The sequence below is a fragment of the Lissotriton vulgaris genome, chromosome 1_1 (assembly GCF_964263255.1).
Source record: "Lissotriton vulgaris chromosome 1_1, aLisVul1.2, whole genome shotgun sequence".
NCBI classification, from domain to species: Eukaryota; Metazoa; Chordata; class Amphibia; order Caudata; family Salamandridae; genus Lissotriton; species Lissotriton vulgaris.
In genome coordinates, this window is record NC_141685.1 from 1,896,341,761 (window position 1) to 1,896,362,257 (window position 20,497).

Consider the following 20,497-nt stretch of genomic DNA (forward strand, 5'->3'; position numbering starts at 1 on the left):
GCCTGCTGCACGTTTCTACCAGCTTAAGCGGGTTCAGAATTGATGCTAATTGTCGTTAATCCTTCTTTTTGTGGTTGGGTGTGCACTTGGCGTATTTCTTGTTCCTCCGGCTATTCCCAGAGCATTGCTCAGGTTCTAGCTCTTCCCATTGGGCTTTTGACAACGGCTCCTTTGACTTCCTTCTATAGGCTAGTCTGTTAGGCTTGGGTTGCATCTCTTCAAGTTCATTTCAGCTTGGGTTGATGTACTCCTCGTTCGCCATTAAGAGAAGAGTGGTCTTTCTTCTTCTCTCTCTCTTTATTTGCTCTGGTATAGGACTCGTGCCTTTCTACAGGTCATTTTTTATACAGGTATGGTATAGCACCTGTCATTTTTGATACGGGTATGGTATAGCGCCATTCTGGCATTTTTAGGATATCTTTATCCTGTTAATTCTGCTCTTTCGAGCTGCTTGGGTTGTTGACTGGCTGTTCCGCCACAGCTTACCCCCTTCTCTGTCACTCTATTGTCAGATCGAATGCTTGCTGCTTTCTTTTGCTCTGTTGCAGACCCACCTCCCTTTTGGGGTATGGCTGTGGTATCTATTCTAAGTTACGGAATCTGCAGCTAAATGTCTCTATCAGATGTCTGCGTTACTTAACTTTGGTAACGATGTATCTGGGAGAGACGTTGTCTAGCCGCAGATACCTTAACGCCCACCCAGCCTCCCCGTTCAGTGAGGACCTTGTCTAGTGGTGTTCTCCACTGGCCTCTTCAGTTGCCATTGGGTTATCTCTCAAGGGGGTTCCTATTGTTGCACTCCATTGAGTGTTTCCCTATACAGTTAACTTCTGCTGCTGAGGGGCTTATTTCCTTTAATATGGTGTCTTTTGTTTCACAAGGAGATTTATTTTCCTCTCCAGTTACCTTCCCTTCCTTCCGTCTTCTCTACTAACGCAAGGTCCTGGTCTCCTCATGGTCACCCTCTTTTTGATGGTCTTTTGTGTTCTGTTTCTTCCGTTATTACAGGGAAAAGGTCAGTATTTTCATCCCTCCTTACGGTGGACTGTTATTCTTTCTGTGTTCCGTTCTTACTTGTCGACACAGTGATGTATAGCACTATCAATCTATTTCTGTCTGTTGAGATGTTCTTCCCTGTTGCACTCGGGGAAGAGTCTTTGCTTAGCTTGCGGGGCTCTTTCTCACAGCTTTTCACTTATATGTAGGGAGTGTTTCATTCTGTCTTTTACGATGGTGTCTTCCATCATCATCTTCCTTTATTCACTGATTTTTCATCCCTCGCACACTGTTCCCATACTTTCAAAGTTTTTTGTTGGTGGCTCCGCGGAAAAGTTTCTCCGAAGAAAACTGACGTCAGCGCGCCGGGAGGGACTTACATGACCTGGATGACGTCAGGGAGGGGTCGTGTGGTGCCCTCCCCCGGCGCGCAGAGGTGCTGCTGCTGCAAAAAAAAATTGGAGTTAGTCTAAGTTAGGAAATCTACGGCTAGACAACGTCTCTACCAGATACCGAAGGTAAGTAACTCATACTTTATTGACCTAGTGACTGTGTTAGAAGACTTTCCCTTTGATTTGAGCAGCTATGGAGTGGCTCTTGCTTTTCATATAAGGTCCTGCACAGCTTCCACAGGAGGGCCTCCGTTTGAGCTATGCAGCTCTAGGAAACTCTGGTTTGTGTTTTTATAAAGACGTGGTTTCCCATGGCACCTCCTTCAGGTTTAGGAAAATGCTACCAAGTTCCAGCCTCATACTCTTATTGGGTAATGTGAAGCTTGGATCCCTTGCGTTCCTAATGTCACAAAGAAATTGACCATTCCATTGAGTCAGTGGGCTGGATAGGAAACGGTGGAAAATGCTATATGGTTTCTAATTCTGTTCACCCAAGTCTCCTTTCCTATACTGATTCAAATGAAGTGAAGGGGATGCAAAGGGCAACTCACACCTTTATTGTTAAGGGACACAAAACAGCAATCCCTTAATAGTCCCACCTTTGCTTCTGATCTAAAATTAAGAGATAAAGCAAATAAATAATGGAGAAGAAGGATAGAAGGGAGAATACACCAATAAGATGCATATAATTCTACCTTATTTCTTTAGAAATATGGGAAAGTCCAGAGATAAAGAAAGAGCCTTACTGTAAATACAGTGCTGTTGCTGAAACACTTGAGCCTCCTCTTTTGTCATTTCAAAACCAATACAAAGCAAGAGGACGTTAATACTTTTTTCTAAAAAAAAGAAGTTGACTTCCGAAGCTATGTTTTGCAGCGTGAATCTTTTCTGGATTCACTATGCCGCGCATTATTCCTCCATCTAGTGGACTTCCGTACCTATGTTATCCCTTACATTCATGTGACATCAATGGTTCCAAAACTTCATCTTAAGGTGCCAGCTGTATTGTATTAAGCAGTACATAACATTAAACATACATTTTGTGAGCGTATCCACTCTCTGGGAGATTAACCTAAGATTACTCTAATTCGTACATTTTGGATGATTCCTGGGGTCAGTGAGCATATTTCGTCATGATGAGCATGACTGCCAAACTTAGCACCAAGACCAGAGCACTTTCAAAGTGATTTTTCTAGTTCAAGGTTTAAGGAAACAAAATGTATTACAGAGCCCCGGCCAAGTCACAGGTTGGTACTGTTTTCTTATAGGAAAATCTAGCTCAAGTTCCCTTCTAAGATGTTGTTGGCTAAAAAATGTTATTTAATTTGTTTTGCACAATAGCCAAATTGATGTTCAGTTTGGTAAATAGCGCCATAAAGGAAATGTTATATTTTCCATTTCATGTAAGCACGAAATGGATTATATTTTTTAGGGGAAAAAAGCAGAAATCAACAATACCCCATTGTGTGCAAATATAACCTGAATGTTCAAAAGGCGGAATTTTGGTAGCCATCCCCCTTTACCTGTTGAAATATGAAGCTCGTGTCTCTTACGTTCTAGAGATTTACACTAACATGAGTTGTTTCTTTTTTTTTAACTGCTGGTTCTTACATTGATAAAGTATTTATCAGTTTCCATCTAAATCAGTTAATAGTTTGTACTGTTTTTTAACCTTGGCCTCATGCTATGTTGGCTGAGGCAACATTGTACAATCTGTATGTGTCTTATCAGTTGTTCATTTTCTTTGGTGAACTCACCTCAGGAAAAGAAGTGGCAAAACTCAATTTTCTTTTTCGAACCTATTTGCTTGAACACTTGTCTGGTATTTGCTATCTCCCACTCCTATAGTTCTTTGGTTTTTATATCAGTTTACCATTCTAATGAAAGCCTGGTCATAGAGTAAGGAAACAAAACCTATACAGTGACTGTCATACTTGTAATTCTTGCCCTACATACTACATGCTTCCGCCTTGAGTTGCTGAGGAGGCAAGGGTACGGAGCTGAGATGACATATGCAGCATTTTGCTTTCTGGTCGTACTGGCAACTGCAGTTGAGAAAGTGGAAGCGCCAGGGGCTTGAATTATTGGAATCACTAAGGATATTTTTCCCATAATTATTCCATACTGTCTTGCTTGGTGTAGATCTCGATCTCTTCCACTGAAGTATGCCAAGGGCCTATGTTGGAGCCACAACTGCAATCGGCTTAAACTATGAATCCCTTGGATAGTGGTGGAATATACATTACTTCTAAACAGAGCAGCTGGGGATCTTCTTCAAATGGTCTACCTTGATTAATTTGCATATTCAAAGACTGATTATGCAGGTGTTGCAGGGATCAAGTCTGAAACAAATCCTTAAAGAGTTGTGGAAGAGTATATATATTATTCAGTGGTATATCCCCGTTTAACTTAACTTTAACTGTGAAAAAGTTCTCACGTATTGCGTACTTTTAGACAGCCGATATCAAAGCAACACCCTCTGTATCCCATGCCAACACCAGATCATGCTCTCATTAGTGGTAGATGAAGGAAGTATAAGTTGCAGAATAGAATAGATGTGTCAAATAAATCGTTTTTATGATTGTTGTGTAGTACTTACATCAAGTAGGAAGGAGAAGAAGATAAGGAGGGTACTAGGCTAAACGTGTGAAGGAGACAGATGGTAAATGATTCTTAAAACTACATCTAGTTATACATCTTTCTCAAAGTTTAAGTAAAGAATGTTCTCAATGTTGCAAAGGAAAATTCAATGGAGTCCAAAAGGAAAGATGTATTAGAAAATGATAATCATTTAAAGTAACTTTTTCAGAGAAAGTACGAATGCGGAAATTATAATAGGTGATTGATTTTGAGCAGTCTTGTTACAGGACTGGACCGTGTTTCCTCACAGGAGAGGACACTCATCACAGTAGAGGACAGGCTGTCGTAATAGGGCAGGACAGGACTTCACTAAGCTAAGGAAACAAAACACAAGAAGGAAAACAAATCCAACTCGTGTGGAGGATTTGTCTAAAAGTCTACAGAAGGTGAATTTAACAGTAGAAAAGTAAATGCACCAAATTCAGGAATGAACTTAAGATTTGGCTGTTCACATGAACACATTTGCCACGAAGCAGTTAGCTATTCAGCATCTCGAAAACAGTGTCAAAAAGTGGAGATTCATAGAATGCCCATTGACAGATCATGTTACTGAGTAGAACCATTCCAGTAGGACCCCCAAACCTCTAGAATGATTTGAAGAGTCAATGTCAATGTGGCTGCCATGCTAGGAGCATGCACAATCCCCCGTGCTTGCACTTGTTGTCCTTGATAGCGTCTGGTCATGGTCCAGATTCTCCATGCCCCACCTCTCAAGCAGTGCTCTGTGCAATGAGAGAGATGAGTAGTTATTTTTCAATGCGGCATGTCACAGTAGCCAACAATGCAGATAATGGGAGAGTAGCTCAATCAATCAATCAGTGAAACTTATAAAGCGCGCTACATACCCGTAGGGTCTCAAGGCGCTGGGGGGGGGGTGCCGCTACTGCTCGAACAGCCAGGTCTTCAGCTTCTTCCTGAAGGAGAGGTGGTCTTGGGTCAGGCGCAGGTCGGTCGGGAGGGAGTTCCAGGTCTTGGCGGCCAGGTAGGAGAAGGACCTTCCTCCTGTAGTCTCTCTTCGGATGCGGGGGACGGCGGCGAGGGCGTGGTTGGCTGATCGGAGGTGGCGTTTGGGAGCGTAGAAGTTGATCCGGCTGTTGAGGTAGCTCGGGCCTTGGTCGTGTAGGGCTTTGTGTGCGTGGGTTAGGAGGCGGAAGGTGATTCTTTTGTTGACGGGGAGCCAGTGAAGGTCTCTCAGATGTCCGGTGATGTGGCTGGTTCGTGGGATGTCGAGGATGAGTCTGGCTGAGGCGATCTGGATCCGCTGGAGTCTCTTCTGGATCTTGGCGGTGGTACCGGCGTAGAGGGCGTTGCCGTAGTCCAGTCGGCTGGTGACGAGGGCCTGGGTGACGGTCTTCCTGGTCTCGGTGGGGATCCACCAGAAGATCTTCCGTAGCATGCGTAGGATGTTGAAGCATGCCGAGGAGACGTTGTTGACTTGCCTGGTCATGGAGAGGAAGGAGTCCAGGATGAAGCCCAGGTTGCGTGCATGGTCTGTCGGTTTGGGTGCGGTGCCCAGGGCGGGAGGCCACCAGGAGTCGTCCCAGGCGGAGGGTGAAGAGCCCAGGATGAGGACCTCCGTCTTGTCAGAGTTCAGTTTCAGGCGGCTGGTCGTCATCCACTCGGCTACCTCTTTCATCCCTTCGTGCAGGTTGGCTCTGGCGGAGGCGGGGTCGTTGGTCAGGGAGAGGATCAGCTGGGTGTCGTCGGCGTAGGAGATTATGCTGAGGTTGTGTTTGCGTACGATGGCCGCGAGGGGGCTCATGTAGACGTTGAAGAGGGTGGGGCTCAGAGATGATCCTTGAGGGACGCCGCAGATGACTTCGGAGGCCTCTGATTTGTACGGTGGTAGGCGGACTCTGTGTTCTTCCGTCGAGGAAGGAGGTGATCCATTCCAGCGCCTTGTCCTGGATTCCGATGTTGCTGAGGCGCTGTACTAGGGTGCGGTGGCAGACCGTGTCGAATGCCGCGGAGAGGTCTAGGAGGATGAGGGCCGCTGTTTCTCCGTTGTCCATCAGGGCTCGGATGTCATCGGTGGCGGCGATGAGGGCGGTCTCGGTGCTGTGATTGGCTCGGAAGCCGGACTGTGAGGGGTCGAGGGATCCGTTCGTCTCGAGGAAGGCGGCCATCTGCTTGTTGACGGTCTTCTCGATGACTTTGGCTGGAAACGGGAGGAGCGAGATGGGGCGGTAGTTCTTGAGGTCGGTGGGGTCCGCTGTTGGTTTCTTGAGTAGAGCGCTGAGTTCGGCGTGTTTCCAGCTCTCAGGGAAGATGGCGGTGTCGAGGGATGTGTTGATGATGTCTCGCAGGTGGGGTGCGATGACAGCGTCGGCCTTGTTGAAGACGTGGTGAGGGCAGGGGTCGGTCGGTGATCCGGAGTGGATGGAGTTCATCGTGCGGATGGTGTCTTCGGTGCTGATCGGGGTCCAGGCGTGGAGGGTGGTGGTGGGGGGTGGTTGTTCGGTCATGGTGTGCGTTGGTTGGTTGTTGAAGCTGTTGTGTATGTCCGCGATCTTGTTGTGGAAGTATGAAGCGAGGGAGTTGCAGAGGTCTTGCGATGGGGTGATGTTGTTGTTTCCTGCGCTGGGGTTGGAAAGCTCTTTCACGATGTTGAAGAGTTCCTTGCAGTTGTGTGCGTTGTTGTCCAACCGGTCCTTGAATGCTGTTTTCTTGGCGGCGCGGATCAGCTGGTGGTGCTTCCGGGTGGCAAGCTTGAAGGAGGTCCTGTTGTCCGGTGTCGGTTCCCTTCTCCAGACTTTCTCGAGGGCTCGGCAGTTCTTCTTGTGCTTGAGCCCGGTGATGGTATGTTCTCTTTATGTGGGTCAGGGTATTTACCCTGTGAGCATGACCTGGTGAGACAGACTTTCCTACCCTCTAATGAGGTTCCAAATTGCTTTTTGGACGGTGATGTAAGTTGTTGCATGTTAGGAAGAGTGCTGGTTCGATTGTGACCAATGAGTAGTATTTTTAAAGTGTGTGAGACACTGAGTAAGGCTTCAAACTGCAGCATCACGTGGCGGCTTCTTGCACAATAATTAGTTTGGAAAAGAGTGACGGGGAAAGTTTTGCATGTTTTCCATACAAACAAGAATGGGTTGTGGCTTGGCTGTCAATTAAGTGACGATTTTGGGAACAGCCAACTGTAACTGAGATTACTCCTCTTGAGGCAAAGATAGACTTGAGAGTGTGGCTTTAGACTTTGTAAGCCCTTTAACTGGTTGACAGAAGACAAGCGCCTCAAGGTAACGAAAAGGGATACAGGTTGGAGTAGTTATGGTGTGTTGAACCAGGTGGTAACCTCTCCTAAATAACGGAGGTTTGGGTGGTCGGATGCAGTGTTCAATATTGAGTCTACAAGAGCATCTGAGCAGACATGGGCTTTTCTGGGGGTGGTTGTTGGATAGAAAGCAAGAAGATGAAATATATGAAGGGAGAAAATAAGTAAGATAGCACTCCAAACTGTACTATTCTTTAGTGCTGGTTAAAAGAATACTCTGCTCATCTTTTTTGGGTAGCTTCTGAACCAAGTTAGGTACCCTTGAGGGATGGTCTCATGTCAACGAGGCGCAGAGTGTTCTCTTGGCCTTGTATCAGTGATGGAGCTGTCAGCCGGTTTGAGCTCAACTGACCGGTCATAAGCGTATTCTGTTTTTGCTGAGACATCTGTTGTTAATTAGTATGCGAGACAGGTGGTTCTGGGGTCTTCTGGTAAGGGCTAAATGCACTGGCTCATTACATTATTATAAATATTGCATTTTTCATTTCTTGATGTATGGGAGGTGTTGCGGACAAATCAAGATCTAGTTGCTTCATATACCCTGATATGTCTGGGAATATACACTCATGCCAGATATTTCATAACGGATAAAAAGTGGTTTTGACTGTGTCTTGGGTTCTAGTTATCCTTCCACTGATTCCTCTTATCAGTATGGAAGCAGAGATGGGATTGTTCTCTTGTCTGGTAGTCTGATACCTAGTAGCAATAAGTAAAATGATGTTATTGGGTTGTTCCAAGATTTATTGCAGGGTCACCGGTTTAGTTTGCATCTCTAGTGTTTGCTCCTGTGATTGTTCTGGCTGGACGGGCAGTTGGGGATATTGATGATTGTTATGTCTCCGATGTAGATTATGGTGAGTGGATAATTTCTTTGGCCTGTCTGACCGCAGAGGTAGAAGGAATTACTGTTTTTTCCAGAGAGATAGGAGGGAATGAAATTATGGTGATGAAGATAAAGTTACACATTAGTTGAGCACAGTTCAGTTGGTCACTCTGGTGACTGATCTAGCTGGTGCCCCTACTGCAGCTTTTGTGATTTCACTTGTGCCTACTAACATGATAGCTCTTACCAGTGTGGCATTAGTATTCGAAAGCTTGGAATGATTGGCTAGTCCATTGTTCCAAGAGGCTGAGTAGTAACATAATTGGGTTGGGCTGGGGAGGGCAGACTAGAGACAAGCAAGAATTGTAAAGAATTAAGAAGGACTGACATTAAGTGGTAAGGTTTGTGTAAACAGTTAATTGAATAGTGTTAGTGAAACTAATGAGGAAGGGAAAGGCATGGTGTGTGTGACAGATAAGATAGGATACAGTGGGAGACCATGAGATTGAAGAACAAACAGGTATGTAATGTTATTTGTCACAATGGGTTACATTTATCTACTTATATGACTTAAGGCCTCATAAATGGTCGGATATGTACCTCAATTTGTAAAAATATGGAATCTTAAGAGGGGGTGCTTTCTCATATAATTATACATTGTTTTCAGCATAGAACAATATCACTGAAATAGGTAGTTTTCCCTGAAAAGGTAATTGTCTTTTTTACATAAAATACAGAAACTCAAGACAATTACCTTTTCCGCCACGACTTTCTGTATTTTATGTAACTGTTTTTATATGATTGAACATGTGTGTCTACATGTCAATTAGATATAGAGGACAGCTTGATACGTGTTATATTGACAATGACAATTTATTTGTGCGATTAATAAAAACCAATACAAAAAGAGCAATCAATATTAAAAAATGATTAAAATTGAAGATAACAATGCATATGTACGGGTTGATCCTAAAACCACCATTTGGTGTTTTGATTTCTAAAATGCAGTAACTATAGATCCTTTAACTGCACCGGACAAGTTTTTAGAGGGGACCGGACTGAATTAGGCCTTCCTCCAGATGAATTCCATGTGGTGCCGTATTTGACCTGTCCATTAGGGCTTGTCGGGCATGGTAGATGAACTTTCCAAATTAGCCATGTGCTGCACCGTGTCCAGCAAATATAGCTAAAGGGACTGCCTCCTTTGCCGCCCGCGTGCCCAGTTGGAGGAGAATGGGCCTTAGATGGATTTGTCGGATTGACAACAGGGCGGGACAGCATAGTAAGATGTGAGCCAATGTTTCACGCTTATAATGGCATAGGTGACACTCCATGATCGCTGGTCTTACTTTCTGATACGTGTTATAAATTGATTTTTAAACTTGTGATAAACAATTGTTTTTAATTAGAACAAACTGCTATTGTATTTTCTCGTTGATTGTTACACTGAGTTCAGAAATAAGATGTACTGATAAGACCAGTATATGTACAGATTTGCAACAGTCATAAAGTTATAATTGCCTAGGGATGTACAATACACTGTTAGAAGGACACAGAGACCTGCGTTTGAAGGAAAGTGCCTGAGCCACAGACTCATTTATGCAGATGGAAGAAAGGCACTGGCAGGGAACCCAAATGTTTCATTATTGGAGATTCCGTTCCAATAAGGTGCATTTGTTAGCCCTTAAGAATGAAGCAGCTGACACTTTATAGTGCGGAGTACATTGTACTGAATTGACGGGAAGGCTCTTCCATGCGGTTGAAACACAGTCCCGGGAGCACGACTGTAGTCTGGCTAACTCGCTGCAGACTGATTGATGGCTTCATTTTGCCGGTTCTAATTGGGAATGCCAGACTTTGATTTTTTGAACTTTGGACTCACAGAGACCATGCCGTACTTAGCATGAATACAATACACCAGTTTGAAACACTGGGTCAACTATCACTGTTTGACACCTATAGAAAGACTCACACTGAAGAACGAAAAGCGTATTAACTCAGAGTATCAGCTTTGGATTACTTATGACCCACAGGGTCGGAATTATCACTGGTGTTTAGGTCTAAGACACCAATTGCCTCGTTACAGTCCTGAAGAAGTCAAGGATCTAACACCCTATTGACAAAACACGTGTTGGCTGGCTTGCTCTGAAAAATACCATTAAAGGCGAACACTCCAAAAAGGACACCATTGTCTCCATCATTAACCAACAGAAATTGTGTTGTACTGTATTTTCCTTACATAGGGGTGTACAGGCACATTTTTTGTACATAGCCGGACCCCAGGGTCCTTGTTTGGGGATTTAGGATTTTTTCCCTCACCTATGGCACCGCACTTATTTCTTCTTCCTGTATAATTTCACGCTATTTGGTAAGTGCCGGGTTAGATATTCTGTGAGAATTAACACCCCCAAATCCGTTTGTCCTCCTTTACCCTTGCTCTGGCAGTGATGTAGCTACCCGACATGAATCAATTGATGCTGACTGAGCTTTATGTCGCCCCCCTCTCTAGCAAGCTCCAATCTTTTTCTAAGTTACCATCCTTTCCTGTGACGTTTTGCTGTTCTGCAAGTCCCTGCAGCTCTTTCAGTTGTTCTGACAAGAACCTAGTACCTTCTGCTTATATGAAACCATCAAGTTGAAAACTGCATAGTGTTTTACATGGTGTTTCTGTCCATCGACTACCACTTGAAACACACCTTGCTGTCAAAACGCATCTGTGGCTGCGGTGATTCACAGTTGCGGCGACGTCTATTGAGGAATGTTTGACCTTCCTTTTGCATGCTTAACATATGGGAAGATGGCTAAGGAAATACTACACTTCGAGGGAATTTAATCTCTTTCAGAAGTACATAAAGTAACCATTGTCCTCTTTGAAAGTTATGATTTTCTTTGAAAATCCCATTTTCTGCAAGTGGTATTGGCACTAAAAAAGCTGTAAATAATAAGATTTTTTATTTTTAATGGACACCATCAGTTTCTCTTTTTTTAATTCTGTTTCGTAGATTTCACGCATTAAGTAAGAGCACCAGTGTCTAGGGTAACTTATTATTTAGTCAAGGTCTTTAAACTCCATGTTCAACAGTTTTTCGGTCCTATTTATAGACGTTTGTTGTAATAATGTGCAGATTGGCTCAAAACAGAATTGACAGCATTGTTTGTGTTTAATGAGATAGGCAGTCCAGTTAAAGTCTGGTTATGTTTACGTTTTCCCAGAATTAAATTAGTTCGTAAAAAGAGGTGAGAACAGGTAAAATCGAAATGTCTGCGCTGCTATTTTTTATGCAATGTAAAACTGCATTTTCTTTTAAAAGGCTTGTTCTGGTGCCATGTCGTATGAAGACCAAATGCAAGAACGTGAATTAAACGCGAGGAGTGGGGCTGAGTTGTATGAAAAAAACCTAAACAGACGCACAAAAGCAATAGCTGCCAAAACGAAACGCATTGAAGAGGTGAGAAAGAAAAATGAAAAACATTTGTTTTGTTAAAGTGCGACAGTACTTATTCGTTTGTGCCTGCTTGTTTTACGTGCTGTGATCAGAAGTTCCGTTTATTATCAAGTTCAAATTTCCATTTAAGAATAAAATGAAAAATCGGTCATTATTCTAAAATTCAACTGTACATTACTTAAGCTCGTGCCAAAGCCATTTTTGGCCTTGAAAGTAAATCCCAAAAGTAAGATGACTAACTAGGCTAACAATTTTATCTGGATGTTGAATTTACGCCATAGTCAAACTGCAGTCGTAAATCGACTCCCACTATTGACACTTGTGTGACCACATAATTAGATGCTAGTAGTCCAGTACGGAAAACATATCAACATTTCTCTGTGTGTTTCATATTGTGTCACTTACACTTTGTAGTTGCCTCATAGGGAAAAGTAAAAAGTTAGAAGCTAATGGGATGTATATTCCTTATCAGTATAGCTCTACAAGATTTGGTAACTTAATTAATGGGATGGGCAGCGACAGTTGAATGGTGATGGGTGTCTGCTGACTCTTACTTTTCAAAGGACTAAAGGGCCCTCCAGTGAATGATTTCGCAATAGGTCTCGAAACCCAAGGAGCCATTACCTAGAAAAAGAACATTCTAGATGTTCTGTTGTTGCTTACTGATGGAGAAATAGGACGGAGTAAAAAGATCGCGTTCTTCCTCTGCTCTCGATAAGGTATTTAATCTGCTCTGCGGACATTTTGCTCTTTATGCTTACAATATAGAGTGCTTCTAAAGACTTTCTACCACTGGGGAAACGCTATATCTGATTATATATTTGTGCCTTTTCGGGTTGGAAGCATATTTTGACAGCACAGCACCCAAAAACGAATCGATGATACGTGAATTAATTATTGACTGAAGAGAGTACAGAACATAGGGACCCTGGGAGATACGTTCTAGAATTGCAACATAACCACCTGAATTGTTTTGGACAGTTTATCCAAGAATAGCGGGGAAATATGCCATGTCACTATTATTGATGCAGAAACTGTATTCGGTCTGAATGCTACTCAGGTAGTTTTGACCTATTTAGTCTTGCTAGTATGATCTTACGTCATATGTTGAACACTAATACATCTGCTTGTGTGGCCCTTAATTATCCCTGGTTATTATGTATAACAATTTTGAAGCCCAGCTGGAGCAACGGTGTGATCATCGGCATTTTTAGACTGGATTGGTGGGGAGTGGGTTTAGATGTGGTCTCTGGTGAATGTTTTAACCTTTGCCCTTTCAGAGTCAGATAGTTTCCCATATCTCCTCCCCGTGGCTTGCAACTACTCTGTGCTGGCAACTTCACTGTGTGGCTTCTCTTTGAGTCTCCTCCTTACCAGGTGTGCCCACCACGTCTTCCTGTCGTCTCCCTGTCCAAGAGAGGGTCTAGAAGGAGAGGGGTTGCATGAGAAGAGAAGAGGGAGAAGTAAGGACGTAGCAACATATAAAAATAGCGGGAAAAGGGGGTAAGTCGGTGTGGAACTCAATAGAAATATAGAGAGGGAGAGGTCTGACAGCAGGAAGGAGAGCTGTGTACAGGAGAAGGGCAGGAGGGTAAAGTCAGAAAGAAGAGAGCAGGAAGGAGGTGAGAGAGGGGGAATTAGAAAAAAAAGAAACCGTAATATCCGGATGAAGCTACAGTCAAGATGGAAGCCTGCTTCGTAGTATGCTTGAGAAAGGTCTACGTGGGTGAAGGGTTGTCTTGGGTTTTTGGATGGAGCCGTGAGGAGGGAGGACATCCCCTTCGATTGAATGTGCCGAAACCTGCAATGCCAGAGGACATATCGATGGAGGAAGACAGCTTTCAATATGGTTCCCAAATGTTCTAACATAGGATTGGAAGATTGAGAACCACCTCATTTTCAATGCATTGCATTGTATTATCACAAGTATGAAGTAGTGTGGCTCACTGGTTAGAGGCGGCAGACCCGAGAGCAGAGGACGGCCGGGACCAGGGTTCGATTCCCGGCGCGGCAGGTTTCTGGACCAGGGTCAGCGGACTCGATAATTCTCTCGCCTCGGTGCCCACTCTGATCAGCGATCACACTCGGCAACTCTGGGCATTAGCTTGCCTCATCTTCACTAACGGCCCCACCAGACCGCCGGGGATGCCTGGTCTCACTCTGGAGATACCCATTAAGGGACCATCTCTCAGGGAAGCCAGGAAGGGTTTCGCAGCGGTCGAAGCGCCTTGGGACCCTCCGGGTAAGTAGTGCGCTATATAAATGCCTATACATTACATACATTACATTACACAATATGCCATTTGTGTTGGCTTTGGGAGCTGATGTTTTCTAAAGGGTAATGCAGACAGTGGCGGCTGGTGACATTTCAAAGTGGTGGGGGCGTAAAATGGTACTCATACTGCAGTGTAGCGAGCGAGCCCGAACCCCCCAAGGAGTGTTCGGGGGGAATTCCCCCCGAGAACATTTTGAAAAAATAGTGGACAAATTGTGCATTTTCAAGCAAATTTGAGGAAGCAGGAAGGTTAATAAAGGTAATCTATGGGTCCAGCAGGCAGGTCGGCGTTGGACTTGCTTTTGTGACTGGTGGCCTGCTTCTATACTCCTGCTTACTCACTGCAGGGGCCTGATGGGAGCATGTAGGCTTTACTGCTTGTTGCAGATTGGTGATCACATGGACTAACAGTTAAGGAGCAGTGGGAAACGGTGGGGGGAATATGAATTTTGTGGCACAGAAGACAATTGTGGTCAATGAAAAATAAAGTGGAACAGAAGTAGGAAACCTAGTGAAGCGGAGGGCAGGATATATGAGAAAAGAGACAAGAGCAAGACAGAGAGAGTGTTGGAGACGGAGCACAGCACACACCAGAGACAGACACATACTCTATGGCAAGTACACACACCAGAGGTGCAGCACACACCTGGGACACACACTGCCAAGCACAAACACAGGCACAGCACACAGCAGGGACAGACACACGCTCTCTGCCAAGTACACACCGGGGACAGACAGACACTGACACACATGCACACTGCAAAGCACACACATCAGAGGAGTAGCACACACCAGGGACAGTTACAAACTCTCTGCCAAGTACACACATCAGACATGCAGCACACACACACACTGCCAAGCATACACACAGGTGCAGTACACACCAGGGACAGACACACACACACACTCTCTGCCAAGCACACATCAGGCCCAGACACACACTCCTAGTACTCTGCCAAGCACACACATCAGAGACGTAGCAGTAGCACACACCAGGGACAGACACACACTCTTCTCTCTGCCAAGTACAGACATCAGAGGCGCAGCACACACCGGGGACAGACGCACACTGCCAAGTACACACACACACATTAGAGGCGCGCAGGACACCCCAGGGACAGGCACACACACTGGGTTCCCTCGCGGTATACAGCGCCGGCACACCCCTTTGCTGGGGCAGCTGTGCACTTTACAAGTATACAACATACATTCTCTGCCAAGTGCACCCAGGGACAGACACACGCACACTCTGCACTTATACCCCTACACTGCCCCAGGACAGAGACCCGGGGCGCTGCGGCCTGGGGAAGACAAGAGGGCTCTGTCCCTGGCATAGGGAGCGATTCAACAATCACCAGCTCCGGGGCCCCAAGACTCTTAAGGGCCCTTGTCGGGCCGAATACCACATTTACAGGTCACAAAGGCCGCTGCGCCCTATAAACACCCCACTTCCAGCAAAGGCTGGATGAGGCAAAGGGCAAAGGCTGCAATTAAGGGTGATGCGTCAGACGGCCGGATGCCTTGGGTTGTAGAGGGCATTCATTTGTACTGGCTGTTCTGCATGAACCAACTCTCCTGTAAGGCATCAGGAAAGCAGGAAATTATGCAAGCCATGGGGTTAGCAGAGTAATCAAGAGGCTGCACTTGTGTGATATAATAATTTTGAAAAAATAGTGGAAAAATTGTGCATTTTCAAGCAAATTTGAGGAAGCAGGAAGGTTAATAAAGGTTATCTATGGGTCCAGCAGGCATGTCTGCGTGGGGCTTGCTTTTGTGACTGGTGGCCTGCTTCTATACTACTCCTTACTCACTGCAGGGGCCTGATGGGAGCATGTAGGCTTTACTGCTTGTTGCAGATTGGTGATCACATGGACTAACAGTTAAAGAGCAGTGGGAAACGGTGGGGGAATATGAATTTTGTGGCACAGAAGACAATTGTGGTCAATGAAAAATGAAGTGGAACAGAAGTAGGAAACCTAGTGAAGCGGAGGGCAGGATATATGAGAAAAGAGACAAGAGCAAGACAGAGAGAGTGTTGGAGACAGAGCACAGCACACACCAGAGACAGACACATACTCTATGGCAAGTACACACACCAGAGGTGCAGCACACACCTGGGACACACACTGCCAAGCACAAACACAGGCACAGCACACAGCAGGGACAGACACTCGCTCTCTGCCAAGTTCACACCGGGGACAGACAGACACTGACACACTGCAAAGCACACACATCAGAGGAGTAGCACACACCAGGGACAGTTACACACTCTCTGCCAAGTACACACATCAGACATGCAGCACACACACACACACACTGCCAAGCATACACACAGGTGCAGCACACACCAGGGACAGACACACACACCTAGTACTCTGCCAAGCACACACATCAGATGCGTAGCAGTAGCACACACCAGGGACAGACACACACTCTTCTCTCTGCCAAGTACAGACATCAGAGGCGCAGCACACACCGGGGACAGACGCACACTGCCAAGTACACACACACACATTAGAGGCGCGCAGGACACCCCAGGGACAGGCACACACACTGGGTTCCCCAGCGGTATACAGCGCCGGGACGCCCCTTTGCTGGGGCAGCTGTGCGCTTTACAAGTATACAACATACATTCTCTGCCAAGTGCACCCAGGGACAGACACACGCACACTCTGCACTTATACCCCTACACTGCCCCAGGACAGAGACCCGGGGCGCTGCGGCCTGGGGAAGACAAGAGGGCTCTGTCCCTGGCATAGGGAGCGATTCACCAATCACCAGCTCCGGGGTCCCAAGACTCTTAAGGGCCCTTGTCGGGGCCGAATACCACATTTACAGGTCACAAAGGCTGCTGCGCCCTATAAACACCCCACTTCCAGCAAAGGCTGGATGAGGCAAAGGGCAAAGGCTGGAATTAAGGGTGATGCGTCAGACGGCCGGATGCCTTGGGTTGTAGAGGGCATTCATTTGTACTGGCTGTTCTGCATGAACCAACTCTCCTGTAAGGCATCAGGAAAGCAGGAAGAATTTGCAAGCCATGGGGTTAGCAGAGTAATCAAGAGGCTGCACTTGTGTGATATTAATAATACACGGGCCTGTTGTTCATGAATGGATGGACGCACAGGGCCCCTTAACAGAACAAGCTCCTCCCCATGGGAATCTCGGTTTACCAAAGGCACAAAACATCGGATGGTTTCCAAAGACTACTCCACACACAGCCTCATAAGAAAGATTTAAAGTACATAAGAGAAAAGGAGCGAGAAAGTAAACACACATCAAGTAAGACTGAAGGAAAGAAACTTTATTAAGGCTCCGCATGGGTGCTCGCGTACCGCAGAGTGTCGCAAGCAGCACAAAGCATTGCACCAATAAACTAACTTACCCTTCTAAAAACCTGCAGATGCAGCGCAAAACTGGACAGTGACACAAAAGCGCCCGCACCGCTCTAGTAAATAACTTGTCTAGCAACAATAATAGGTAAAAGCATTTTTAGGGACCGATTTGACAAAGCCTCCTTCAGCTGAGCCCATATTCCATGATTTAAACATACATTCTGGAATGTGGAGCCCTCCGCTCCGGAGAGAGAATTAGAGCAATACAACGGAATTTATTGTGCACACTACACATTCCCATATGATAGTGAATAGAAGCACGGACAACTAGGTTTGGAAAAAAATCAGCACACAATTACCAGATAATTGTCCTATAATGCAAACTGTAGCTACAGTAAACAATAACATTACAAAGAAAAATATATATTGGAATACAGAGTGGACGCACCGCCACTGCTCAGTAGGTTCTTCTTTGGATGTGTGTCTGGAGCTTTTCCCTCACCCACAAATAAGACAAAAACATGTCAGTGAAGCCTGGGCTGCATACATTGCATGCGTTAATGCATATACTATGTATTTATGAATGGGTGGCAAAATATTTTATTCTCTCTGACAACTCATACCATTTCGTCTTATTCCAAGGTGCCGTTCACTGCTCTGATTGTACACTGTGAAGCCACCCCGTATTTACATCATTAGCTCTCTGAACTGGTACTATCAGACGCTACTCTAAAATGCCTTTAGGCAAAACCAATAACCCTAAAACTTTAACGTTCCTAAATGGCACGTCTGTCTTGCTTTCAATCTGCTGTTTTCTTATGCGCCCATGCATAAGCTTAATCTGAACAAATAAATAAATAGAGCATAAACTTATAGAGGAGGTAAACTAATGTTAATTAAAAAATGCACGTCCTTGAAGTGTTGGGTGCACTATAGATTCACGGCCGTTTCTGATGAACAAACGATCTCCTTTGAAGGGGATTCACACCTGACCTGACCCTGGAGCACTGCATCAAATCCTTGTCAGTATTCAGTGAATGACCCTGGTGGCTTCGTCGCCAACGCTTTACTGCTGAGGCAGGTTTTAAACCAGTTAGCCGGTGCATGTGAGGGCCGAGAAACTGGCAGGTTTTACAGAAGTACGAGGTTGCTGATTGAATATAAAAGCTTTTGCGCAGTCAATACAAATTGTGCCAGTGAACGGACCTCGGCGCGTGAAACTCGTGACATCATTAACATTTAGTGACCTTCGATTCAGCAGTAATTGAAGATTTGTGATCTAACATTTGACCAGTGTGATGACCTTCGATTCTGGCCCTGCCTGGTAATGAGCCACCTGTTTAATAACCAGCAGCTGGTGTCATCTCTGACTTTGCTAAGTGCACTGGCAGACGTACTGCGTGCAACTCTGACTGCTATGAATGAATTCATATTCAAAGGCCTCATCGCCCATTTAAACACATACCTTTGGCTTGAAAACATATAAAGCAGAACAATAAATGCAGCATAAATAAAACCCATCAGAGATGTGTTTGAGCATTAGGCTATGAAAACATATTGAGAAGGTTCATTATTGTTTTCCGGACTTTCTTTGATATAGCGCCAACTGGCCACTGGAGGATTTGAGGCCATTGCAAAAGTCACGTTTCTCCAATACACAGAAATTATTAAGGAGCATGTTTTTTTTTTAAGTTCAATACGCACAGATAAACGTGTCAACCCTGTGCTGCTTCAGGCATTTTTTCATTTGATGGCTTTATCAGGCCGCTTGCGAAGTTACACTATGTCTATTTGTTTCTAATTAATATATAGATTTTCTTACTTTCCAAAACCAGGAAGCACTGCAAACCAACTGAAGTGGAACAATAGATACACCTCTGCAAAATCTTGCCAAAACCTTTCCATTGGATACCCCTGGAAGGCCAGGTGTTTCAATTAGAGCCGGAGTCCAGAGAGATACTCCACTCATTGAGCCTTAAAGAGTGACCCTCAGCGAGAACAAACATATACGGGTGCTGCTGAGAAGCAATGCTGAAAGATGCTGGCCATAGCAAGTATTGACCCGAAGGTGTCAGCACTGTCTGACTGACGAGGAACGAACGATGAGGAAGCTAAGCTAGCCTAGATTAGCACTGACTGTGACTGGTTAACTTAGGGATGGCACTGGCACTGGCAGAGGTCAGAGGAGGCCTGGCCTGGCACAGCAAAAAACTTACGTGGGTCGCGGTGGTGGTGGTGACCGTGACGTCGACTATCTGGAACTTCTCTCTCTGGTGATCTGCTCCGAGTCCTCGATGTCTGTCTTCCGTTCCGACCGACGCAGCAGCAGTAGACAGGAGACAGGATGACTCGCACAAAGCACCAGGCGGTCCGGACCGTCCGTAGTAGATGTAGGCAGCTGGCAGGCAGGCACACAATAACAACAACGACGACTGATCACTACTTTCTTCTACTTTCAATTTCGCTCTTGTTGTGCAGCACGTCACCATCCTGCTGCAGCAGCCAATCCTGGCGCAGCGTTAACAGCGCCACTGCGCCAGGATTGGCTAACGAGCAGCCTACTATCTGCCCATATTGTGCCCGGGACCCCGGGTCCCTGCCTGTGTCTCTGGGTGACATGGAGGGGGGTGGGGGGAAGGTGTACCAGTGTACGCATGCGCGGGCAAGTCTGAATATTGCCTTCTCCTGGATTTCACTTGCGCAGTGTGTGTGAGTGTCATACGATATTCTGGCTGCCTGTGCGTCGCAGCCCCTCCCCCCCTTCCCCCGGCCCACTTCCTTAAAGATGCCTGATTCTGTCGGGCCGTAGTGCGATGAGTCAGTGCGCGCCGCTATTTAAAAAAAAATAAAAAAATTTTAATGCATGTTGGCGCTGCAGTGCGGTCGTCCATGGCTAGTGGGGCAACGTCCCAATGCCCCCAATGGACGCACCGCCACTGAATGCAGATATTGTTTCAAGGGTGCTAACATTGTCGTTCATTCAGGTTGACATCCAGATATAGAGTGTCAGTACTTTGACCATTTTGCTTCTGCATATTTACATGAAGTTTCAGCAAAATTGCACTTAATTACGTGAATTGCGAGTCTGTCATTTTGCGCTATATTTTAGCACAAAATGTATCCTCACTTATATTTTGGAGCGAGGATGTATTTACACGAGCACTGGGAATAACCGCTGTTGTTCCTGCGCTGTAAATTTGACCACACATTACCGCATATTGGACCACTTGTAGTATATTTTCACAGTGAGTGCCACAAAATTATGCAAAATGGCATAATTTCGAGAATTTAGTTTATCATTAGTAATGCAAAGTTCCCA

The 20,497-nt window shown here is 45.4% G+C and overlaps 1 protein-coding gene across 3 annotated transcripts in view; it reads left to right on the top strand.

Annotated features, from left to right (window-relative positions):
* The window catches only part of PPHLN1 (periphilin 1), a 718,032-nt gene that overhangs the window by 534,436 nt on the left and 163,099 nt on the right, over positions 1–20,497 (top strand). For all 3 annotated transcript variants that reach the window (XM_086919492.1, XM_086919497.1, XM_086919496.1), the window contains one exon: positions 11,437–11,574. In XM_086919492.1, the coding sequence (XP_086775618.1) occupies positions 11,437–11,574 (138 nt within the window). The remainder of the gene's footprint in view (positions 1–11,436; positions 11,575–20,497) is intronic.